The sequence below is a fragment of the Notolepis coatsorum genome, assembly GCF_963971535.1.
Source record: "Notolepis coatsorum genome assembly, chromosome: 3".
In the NCBI taxonomy this organism is placed as follows: domain Eukaryota; kingdom Metazoa; phylum Chordata; class Actinopteri; order Aulopiformes; family Paralepididae; genus Notolepis; species Notolepis coatsorum.
Window position 1 is genome coordinate 135,452,331 of NC_140167.1, and position 11,830 is coordinate 135,464,160.

The 11,830-nt window shown below is 41.7% G+C and overlaps 1 protein-coding gene across 1 annotated transcript in view; it reads right to left on the reverse strand.

Annotated features, from left to right (window-relative positions):
• Positions 1-1,755: 1,755 nt before the first annotated feature.
• Positions 1,756-11,830, reverse strand: part of col5a2a (collagen, type V, alpha 2a) — a 92,767-nt gene continuing 82,692 nt past the window's right edge. The window contains exons 52-54 of the mRNA XM_084310229.1: positions 7,555-7,736; positions 5,270-5,512; positions 1,756-3,495 (exon numbers count right to left, since the gene is read on the reverse strand). Coding sequence (XP_084166355.1) covers positions 3,349-3,495; positions 5,270-5,512; positions 7,555-7,736 — 572 coding nt within the window. The 3' untranslated portion in view covers positions 1,756-3,348. The remainder of the gene's footprint in view (positions 3,496-5,269; positions 5,513-7,554; positions 7,737-11,830) is intronic.

Here is an 11,830-nt window from a genome sequence, read left to right on the forward strand (position 1 = left end):
AGGACTCTCATTGGGTGAGTGTAACGCGTGGGAGGGCACACTACCACACCCAGATCCCTTCCTCGCTGTGCAGGCGCCCTGACCGACCTGTAGGAGTCGCTGTTTACAACGACCAGATTACCACCCACCGGCTTCCGGCTGCCAATTGTGTCAGTATGACGACCGGCCAAGCCGGAGGCACCGCTGACAGCTGGATTCGATACCAGTGTCTCTGCGTTGGTAGACAGACGCTTAGTCCGCTGCGCTACCCGGCCGACTGCAAAAAGGTTTCTAAACAATGTTATATGCATCTCACTTCCGTTCAGAAAGAACGTGTACAAGATTTTACACAGACACGGTGGGATAGATATAGAACCTGCGTCGAACAGTGGCTTAACCTACCAGGCCAGAATCATACCATTACGGAGACATTTGTATGTCATAAATGTCATGATGAATTGAAAATGGGGGACCCGACTTTAAAATTATGATTGCGCAAAATTGGCTAGTTTGTCAATGGAGAACTTTTTGTTCCTAAATCTACACCAATATATCTTTCACCCAGAGTGAAAATTGTGTACTCCGGGGAGGTGGGAACGGGATGAAACGATACAGTCTTCACCTTACTGCCTATAAGGGCGGGGGGAGTATCTTTTAACATTCAGATGATTTTCATCTATGGGGAAGTGGATGGGAGGGACACACCTGTGTGTTTACCACATCAGACCAGCAGGTGGAGATCAAGAGCCAAAAGGTTTAATTCCATGCATGTTCTGTATACATTATCACACTGCATACTGTTCAGCTCTGGTTCATAACAGCCCAATTTATATAAACATGATCAAGTCTAAGATTCAAACCTGTGATGTCAAGAAGAATTCTGGAGCTGCTTTACACAGAAAATTGAAAGCAGACTGATTTTGTAGATCTATGTTAGTTATCTGGTTTCTAGCTTCAGAGAGAGTTGTCCATAAAATACATGCTACATGTACTCCTGCCATCCACAGCTGGAGTTGGTCCTCGGGCACCAGACTATGGATGCCAACTGCTCTTAAATAGTTAAAGCAACACTCTATTATGGGTAATGCAATTTACCATAGTCTCCAGAGTCAGACAAGAAGATGGATGCCAATCTCCTCTGCAAGCTAGCCTAGTGTAAACTCAGTCGCAGTCAACCAGCACCTGCTAACAGATCTGACCCTTTAGCTCAGTTGGTTAGTGCGGCCGCCTGTGGATCCTGTGGTCCCAGGTTCACTAGGTTACACTAGCTTAGCACAAATTAATGGAAGCGGATACGGACCACTAGCCTAGGTTATTTGGTCTGTATCCGCTTCCATTCATTTGTGCTAAGCCAGGATAGCTTGCAGCCAGTTTCTACTAAACGCACAGAGGAAATTGGTATCAATATTCTTGTCTCACTCTGGATATGCGCATTTCCCATAATGTTCGAGTGTTTCCTTTAATGTAGGATGGGTTAAATACAGAGGATACATTCCTGGTATATGTACTTGGCAAATATAGTTTCCTTCCTTCCATGTATTGATTGGACAGGCCCTAGAGTAGACCATAGGAACAACATACATTCTTACAAAGTATTACAGTTGTATATTGAGTTACATTATGAGTGCTCCCCATCTTTCAGAAGCTTGTATAGTCTTGTCCTTAGCAGCCATGTGTGAAGCTCCTGGCACACCGTCCTTGAAGTGTTCTGTTGCTGTACATCTGGTCTGCAGAGTTTATCATACGACTCTTCTCAAATAAGAACAGGCAGAGTGAAACATTTTCAAGGTTTATTTCAAAGATTGAAACTCATTTGCTTCCAGTGTGGAATATCCTATTCCTCTGCCTCTATTCTCAGATCTTAGTAGGCAATGAAGCCAAGTCAAGAGAATATTTACAAGTTCAAAATAAATATAATCATTCAAATTAATCATCAAATTACCTCAAACAAAAATAAATCTGAACCAAATGGGTAACGGAAACCAACATTCAGGCACAACTTTAGACTAATACATAGGCTACACAGGAAATAATACATTTTTCACAACTATGTATTTTGCAAACAAGCTTTTCAATCCGATATGCCTATGGATATACTAGAAATTAAAAATAAATACATTTATAAAAAAGCTAAAGAAAGCTAAACTAAAAATGTTAAGGAATTAACTAAACCTAAATTAATATGACAAGAGTTTTGGGGATAAACAAGCGTTTTGTTTAATTTGTTGCATAGCAAGAAATACATGGAAGCGAAACAGGCACTCCAAAGCCACCTTATTCTCTCAAAAAGCTGTTATGAAAAGAGCATATACGTCAAAGATACTGAAAATAGAGGGGGAAACTGACATGCATAAAAAATATAAACATTCTGTGTTTTTAAGATCCATGTAAAAGATTGAACCTTTTGACGAAAAAGAAAATATAGGAAATTATACAAATCACATATTTCACACAACTCTGATTTCACCTCTCCATCAACGACAGAAAGATCTTTATTCGTCTTCCCCCCCAAACCCCTGCCCTGTGCCATAGCTGGGAGAAGTGCACGTGGTCGTGGATCACACTACTTACAAAAACAGCACCTGTGAAAAAAGATTTACATGGTAATCTCATCATATCCCAGTTTTTGGAGACAAGGTAGCTAACACAGAGGAACCTGAAGGTCTTAAAGTGTATCTTTTAATGTTCGATGGAATCAGTAAAGAGTTAAAATAACTGGATACAGAAATCTTTTATCAAAACGGTCTTGGAAAGAAAAGAAAAAAGAAAATACATGTACCGATAAATGCATCATCAGCCGTATCCATTTCCTCAATTAGCACCACAACTTTTGCATTTCATATTCAAACACATGGTATAAAAAATTGAAATTAGGCAAATCAATGAAAAAGATTAGAAACCATAATTGTGGGATAAATCATTTGAATAACATTTCTGGTGGAATTGTTCTCAGCCTATGCACAGCAGTTATAAAACAAAATGTTTAAGCATTCAAAAAATCTTTGGTAGTTTCGTTCCCATCTTTGTTTTGTGAAATAAAAGCTTGCCTCAGTCGGTCAGATGTTCTTACCGGAGCATAGCTATACTTGACTTCAATACGTATGAAGCATATATTCAAACGAATACAATAAAGCACAGGAGGAATGATTCTGAATTTTGACAAATTTTATGTGCATGTGCATTTCTCCCAAACATTCATCTTATCTTGCAAACAAATCTCAGATGTCTTGAAATAGTTTGAAAGGCACAATAAATATCTCGCCACAGGGCCCGAATAGTCCTCCGTACTTGTATGTACAAAGTGGCTGATTACGTCAGCTGTCAGTTCATAGTCTCAGGATTCTCTTCGATGCATCCCTGCTGTTGGATTTACAAGAAGCACACAGGCCCAATATCGACACCAAACTCTTGGTTTGAGCCACCAATGTCCACGGGGGCAATATCCACAATGGGAAGTCTTGCGGTTTTCTGTGTCCTGTACTCAAACACTGTCTTCCCCCAGTTGCCGTTCGCTTGCTGGAAAAGACAGAAAACATGTATTGAATAGGTTAGTTATTGTACTCTTTAGGATTTCAGAGCATCAGATCTCCATATTACATACACTGGAATTTTGTTCTTTGTATATTGCTCTGAGATATAAGCCAATATTTTACTTCAAGACTTGTTTGTAATGTTTAGTAGAGGTAGAATCAATGTGCAGGTGTTATTTTCTCATAATGTAATAATGTTTAGCAGAGGTACAATCGGTGTGCAGGTGTTATCTTCTCATGTGTATGATATTCCTCTCTTCACCAATCCACCTGTAAACAACCGACAGGAGGTGAAAGACCTTTTTTAGACCGGGCCACCCTACTCTTTATTATTTAATATTATGCTTTTTTACACATTTTGATTGATTTATTTAAAAAATAAAATTGGCCTTCTTTTACAAAGCATAGTAGTAGAACATAAAAAAAAAAAAAAAAAATGACCGAAAAGGTGTAGGCTGAAGCCGAGGCTTATAATTGCCTACCCTTTTTACATTACATTATTTACACACAAAAAAAAATACAAAAGAGCAACATAATTCAGTACATCATTTAGCAAAGGTTACAAACGTTTCATAATGACCAACCCTGCCTTCCATCCGCTGTTGTAATTGTGTGCATTAACACAGTCCAAAATGAACACAGGTGCAAAACATTAGGAACACCTTCCTAATATAGTGTTACAGTCTCTTTTGCACAATCCCAAGTCAATTGTCTCTCAAGGCTGAAATAAACCGTCTTTAACCCGTCTCCTCCCCTTCGTACCTACATTTAATAGGTGAAATCGATAAGGCATCTGTATGCAAGGGTAACAGCAGGTGGGACGCAAATGTGGAGCATAACCATACAAATCGCCAAGCGATGGAAAGGGACAGGGGAAACACCAAATAATAAAGAGCTCTAAATTATATCTCTATTCACTAATTCTTCTGGCAGTATTTACAGAATACCACAAACAAAACGCTGCTGCCATGCAGCTACTTAAAAAGGAAAAGCCTGTTAAGAAAACAAGTGGAGTAACTTACTATGGAAAAAGACCCTCGCAGCCAAGTGAGTAGGAACAGGGGAATTAAACAGACAAGGACAAAATCCCCTCCACGGTGCTAAGAGGGAAACGGCTCAGAGGAGAAACTAAATGGTGTACAAATCTAGCAGATCGGTGCAGTACCTTCTGCAGAATCGTACACACCTACTGTAGAGCCTGACACAGTAGGTTGCGTTCACTACTTCTAACAATGAGTAAAGTATTCATACATGCCTACAAACCTAGAGCCTCACACAGAATGTTGCTCTCACTACCTCTAACAATGAAACAATTAGCCAGTGGTGAACACTGGACACCAGGGGCTAGACAGGCTTCACATCGTCATCGTCTCATTTTATTATTATTATTATTTTATTCTTGGGCTTATTTTATTCTTTGGCAATTTTTTTTGTTATTCTTATTCGTGACTTTGTTCTGTCTACCTAAATGTTTACTGTGAACGATTTGTAGTGCCAAATTTCCCTCGGGATCATGGATCCAGAGTACATGACCCACTCTTGATGATGGTAACTCACCATGCAGGTGTCCTGCTCCACTGTATATCTACATCAGGGTAACTCACCATGCAGGTGTCCTGCTCCACTGTATATCTACATCAAGGTAACTCACCATGCAGGTGTCCTGCTCCACTGTACTGTATATCTACATCAAGGTAAGTCACTCTGCAGGTGTCCTGCTCCACTGTACTACCGTATGTATCTACAGCAAGGTAACTCACCGTGCAGGTATCCTGCACCACTGTGTATCTGAAGCGGTTGTTTCCCTCTGCTTTGAGCTCCAGATCGTTGGAGCCCTTGAGGATGATGGCCTTCTTAAGGTTGCCGGACTTTTCATCCTTGTAGCCCACGGTATTCTTGCAGTGGTAGGTGATGCTCTGGGAGGCTTCCTTTGAGAGGAGTCGGATGAAAGTCATCTGGACCGTCACAGAGTTCAACGGCTGGTCTTTGTTGCCGTAAGTAAACTAGAAACACAAAGAGAGAAAATCAAAGTCAGTTCCTCACTCTTTATGCCAATGTGAATGGTATTTTTCCATAATGTTTCCATAGTTTTTCCATCTTTTATTAGGACATTAGGAAGGCTGAGAAGAAGACGGAGTAGGGGAGACACTTGAGACGGTTATGGTGGGATGTGATCCTAGATCAGCTGGGTTAAAGTTGGAGTTTCCCAAAAGTGACTGAAACATAATAACCATCAAGCCTTTACCAAGGTAACATGGTACATTGTTTCAGCATACTGTACCGACCGGATATTTCAGTGACAACACTATCTACTGTATCTATTCTTCTATCCATGCAGTTCTGCTGTGGGTGTGGCTGGGTGACCTGAATGCTTCCAAGCTTAAATTGCTGCTAAAGCAATCGATGCCCATAGCAAAAAATAAGGACAATTGCACACCAAAAAAAGTAACCGAGAGTGCAAAAGGAGAATAATATAACTATAACTATCATAATAGAGGGGGCGGCTGGGTGGCGCAGCAGACATTGCGCTCGTCACCAACGCAAGAGACACCGGGTTCGAATCCGGCTGTCTGCATTGCCTCCGGCTTGGGCCGGCCGTCATACTAACTAAATTGGCAGAGTTAGCGGGTGGAAGTCGATGGGTGGTAATCTGGACGTTGTGGACAGCGACTCCTACAGGTCGGTTGGGGGACGCCTGCACAGCAGAGACAGGAAATGGCGGGGGTAGTGTGAGCCTCCCACACGTTACACCTCGCCAATGAGAGTCCGCACTGGCAGATGTGACAGGCTGCCTCCTCGTGTATCGGAGGGGGACACGTGATGCAAGGCTTCTATCCTTCCTACAACCGGCCAGTGTGGGGCATAAGGCAGGGGAGGGGAGAATTGGCACAGCGAAATTGGGATCTGAGAAAAATTGAAAAAGGAGAAAAAGTGGATAAAAAAAACATAATATCATAATAGAGGCTCCATGCAGTAATTGTAATCGATTCCAAAAGCAAGATTAAAATGCTTCATATAGCTGATAAAATGTGTTATCCGACATTCGTTTTGAAAATCAGTTCTTCTCAAACAAGGACATTAAGTCAAGACCTTCGAAAAACATATCTCTACCCCCCAACATCACCTCCTGGTTTGGGAATAGCACTGCACAAGACCGTAGCAGACTACAAAGAGTGACACGTTCAGCCGAACGCACAATTGGAGGGGGGCTTCCCACCCTCCAGAACATTTACAACAAGCGGTGCAAGGGGAAGGCTAAGAGAATTATTAAGGACTCGAGCCACCCGAACAACTGCCTCTTTGAACTGCTGCGGTCAGGCAAGCGATACCGGAGTCTTAAGGCGAGCACAGAAAGACTCAGAAGAAGCTTCTATCCCCAGGCCATCAGGCTGCTAAACGAACAATAATCGCTAAACGAACAATAATCACTATGCAACAACCATCAAATGCACACAGCACACACACCCACACGCACACACTCACTCAAACAAACAACACACTGCAGCACCCACTCTCCACACTTTAGATCACACAAACACACTTACACTTTATATTTATTGATAAAGGATTTGCACTACAACTCGTACACCTACTGTGAATTGTACCTAAATTGCACCTCGTCCCATTTCTCCATTTCTGCCTTGCACTATATAGTATTGTATATTAGTACACTGCACAGTATTGTATATTGTATGGTAACTACGTCTATTCTGCATCGAACATTGTACATATGTCTAAACTGAACACTGTGACCTCTTTTTTTTACTTCTAATTTTACTATGTTTTTATTTCATACTTATCTTGTCTTGCACAGTCTCTGGAGCGCAACAGTAAGACGCATTTTGTACAAAAGTATTCTGTACTTCTGTATGACAACTATTAAAGAAACTTGAACTTGAAACATAGTTCTCATTTACCCGCCACATTGAAGCTTTGCACGCAGGAAGAAGGAAGCTTTGATTATTCGCTGATAATTACCACTGAAGCTTCAAAGCCCAACAAAATTGTATTTGGGACGGCCCTAGTTGTGTGACAGAGTTCTTACCTGCGTTCCCCTGTTGATATTGGCTCCAAACCACACAGGCTTGCTCCTGGCGGCGGTCCACCACACCTTACGAGGCACGTTGTCTGGGTTGGCAGAGATGCAGGTCTCTCCGGTCTCCATGTTGCAGTGCACTTTGATGGCGTCCTCAGCACTGCCTTGGTTTGGATCCACCCAGTATTCCCCTAGAATATTGAATGATCAAGAAGCACTCGTATTCAGAATCAGAAACATGTTACTTGCCTAATATGAGTAACAGTATTGTACATACAGGAAATGTATTTGTACACGGTGCAGTAACATACCAATGCTGAACTAAGTGACACAGGAGTACACACAAGATCCACAGTAAAGACGATATACAGGACTAATAAAAAGTGAAAGCAGACCATGCCGAACACACATTCAGACAGCGCACTACACAACACACATTCAGATAGCATACTACACAACACACATTCAGATAGCATACTACACAACACACATTCAGACAGCATACTACACAACACACATTCAGACAGCACACTGACTAGACAACACACAATCAGACAACATACTAGACAACACACAATCAGACAGCATACTAAACACACAATCAGACAGCATACTAGACAACACTCATTCAGATGGCATACTACAACACACAATCAGACAGCATACTAGACAACACTCATTCAGATGACATACTAGACAACAATCAGACAGCATACTAGACAACACTCATTCAGATGGCATACTACAACACACATTCAGATGGCATAGATGGCATACTACAACACACATTCAGACAGCATACTACAGAACACACATTCAGATGCACATGCTAGAAAATACATTTGACGTTGTCTTGCTCTGGCAAGATTGATGAGACACATTTGGTCACTACAGTAATTCAAATATAGTGGCAATAGATAAATAGAAAAGGCAAGGGGAGAGAAACCATTTATAATGCAAAAATATAAATATTTATTACATTTGATTACTCCCTGTTTAATCTTCTCGAAATGTTTGATATCGCCTTGTCCACAACTTTCCACAACTTTGTGAGCACAGATTGACTCAGCTCTATTGAGCTTTGTATGTAAGGATGTACATTATGTATATACAGTACATAGCTCCATAACAAACTGCAGCGGATTCTGAGGGTCAACAACTGATCCTAACAAATTATTGCAAGTTCACTTTGTGTTTTCGAAGGGATCAACAGAAAGCTCAAAGAGTCTGGACAAAGGCTTGCAGGGTGAAACCCTCTAGCCCAGGGGTTCCCAACCCCAAACATCTCTGATGAAATTCCTGGACCCCCCTCCTAATAAAATACCATAAAATACTTTTTTTTGTCATTTTAATACTTTTTTTTGTCATTTTAATAACAAACTGCTTATACACAGGCATATGCATCATAATTAGACCCACTATGATTATTTGACTTGTGCCTTCAATCAACAAATCTAATCTTGCACCATATGTATTTCAAAATGTTGGCCAATATTCAAATCCTGTATTCATCCTCTCAAATCAGGCCCTAATGGTGAACGGTTTGCATTTATGTTGAATGAAGTAAGAATCCACTGCAGTAAAAATATCCTCACCTGAGTGGTGGTAGTAAGGTTGACTGACATGAGAATGTCCTGCTTCAGATCCTCATTTTCGATATATTGCACATAAACGATGAGCACAGCCTTGTCTGCGACAGTTGTAGTTTCATCAAGTTGTATGGCAAATGGACCCTTTCTAAGCTTTTCTGACAGCTGCTGCTCGCAATCACTTGACATCTTATCAATTCGGTCTTTCACTACATTGTTCGAGAGTGGTACTGATTTTAGTTTATCCGCCACCTGTGGGCCGCACAGTTTCTAAACCATTTTGATGCAGGCTGGTTTGATGAGCTGCTCGCCAATATTGTGCGGTTTCTTTGCTTTTGCAATTAAAAGCGAACACTCAAAGGAGGCTTCGGTAGCCTTCTGTAAATCACTGCCACCCCTGCTCCACGCTACTCTAACATCAACAGGCTTGTTCGCCTTGAGAGACTGTTCTTTCCTCCGAAAAAGGTTTGGATCCTTCTCAACGGTTTCTGGGTGCTTAGACGCCTGATGTATCTTCAGCTTGCTGGGCTTCAGGCTCGAGTTTGCCAACTTTTCTCCACAAATCACACACTCAGGTCGTTGGTCTGGTCCCTCAGTGAAGCCCATGGTGATGTAATTTTCGCGATTGCTGTAGGTCCTAACTTTTTTTGCAGATGAGCTGCCGTAATCTCCTTTTCGTTTGTCACACATTTTCGCCTCTGGCGGCTGACTGCAGACGAGCCAAGAAAGTTAACTAGCGTGCTAGGCTAGCTACAGAAAGTGATACAGTCAACTTTCATCAAAAATCATGTCTAGATGTTTATTTATTTATCTTTATTTTGTATTGTAGTGGAGAGACTATTCATGCTTCTGATGATAAAAATATGCTAATTAAAGATTTCGCTGAAAGAAAAATAAGAAAAAAAAAAAGAAAAAAAAAACTCAAATCATCTGTGGTCTGGCGGACCCCCTGCGCCCCCTGGCGGACCCCCAGGGGGTCCGCGGACCCCAGGTTGGGAATCACTGCTCTAGCCGAGCTGTTCATTTCCGGTAATGGCGCCTTCTTCTGTGGTTTTCTGGGAAAGTCATTAAGTCATAAGGCGCCATTACAGATCGGCTGGAGGATTTGAAAGGAGACTTCGGGAGAAAATGGTACTTTTATACTGTATTTCAGCAGCAGCAGCTTGTGTTTTCACCCCACTGGCCTTTGTTGAGGCTGTTTGAACTTTCTGTTGATCCGTTTGAAAACACTGCAATGCAATAATTAGTTAGGACCAGTTATTGACCTAGCCATCAGAATCTGCAGTGGTTCATTATAGAGCTTTGTACAGTACATACATACATACATACATACATACATACATACATACATACATACATACATACATACATACATACATACATACATACATACATACATACATACATACATACATACATACATACATACATACATACATACATACATACATACAAAGCTCAATATAGCTAAGATTCACCTACAGTATGACTGTAAGCTTGAGTAAATACGGTATCTGTTATTTCTGCATCAGCTTTTTCTCTCCTAGATAGATCTGACCAAACATGATGTTGAAATCATTTCTAAATATCTTACAACATATGGGCGGCTACGTGGTGCAGTGGGCAAGGCGCTCACCACGAATACTGGAGACTGGGCTCGAACAGGTTCGCCTCCCTGTTCGAGCCCAGCGCTCCACATTGCTTTCAGTTTAGCTGGTCGTCCGCACTAATACACATTGGCAGTATTAGGGGGAGGGAAACTGATGGGTGGGGATCGGGCGTTGTGGACAGCGACTCCTACAGGTCGGTTGGTGTGCCTGCGCAGTAGAATCAGGAAGCGACGGGGGCGGGGCCCCTCCAAAGCCCAGACCCCTGACGCTGAAAGATCGAGCCGCGCAGGTGGAAAGATGCGACTGCTGTTACCTCGAGTATCGGAGGGGACTCGTGCTATGTATGACTTAGTCCACATTGCAGCCGGCTTGTGGGAGGCATGAAACAGCGTTCAAAGACAGGGGAGGGTTGAATTGGATGATACGAAAATCGGGATGGGAGAAAAATAGAAAATGGGAGAAAAAGTGGATACAAAAAAAAATCTTACAACATTGTGCTACTGTATCCGTTTCCACCATCATCCAAATCAAAATCAAATCAAATTTATTTATAAGGCCCGACAACACACGTTAATGTCCCCATGGGCCGTACATGTCTTCTTTAAACAAGTCAAGAAGAAAACATAACAATAAGTCAAGAACAGAACAAGAACACCATAGGGTCCAACACATTTAAAATAAATGCAAATAAATGAAAGAATGCAAGCACTCCCAGACATACCCCACGCAAAGGTAAGGAAAAACTCACTAAAACCTAACAATAGGGAAAAATGCTCCACAGGCAGTGTGGAGGAGAGAAACCTTAGAAGGGCCATTCAAGGGGGGATCTCCCTTCTTAGATGTCGGTGATAGTAGTGTTGCAGACTAACAGTTGGTAAGCATGCACTCAAGTGTGTAGTGAAACACAGATGAGTGCATGCAATAGCAACTGAACATTTTGAAAGATTAAAGATATAGCTGATAGCGATAGCAACTGAACATTTTGAAAGATTGAAGATAGAGCTGATAGCGAATCTATTTGAGGCACAGGGGCGCCGCAAGGAGGGTCGCATCCTCCCCGTCTTAATCACGGGACATTCAACACTC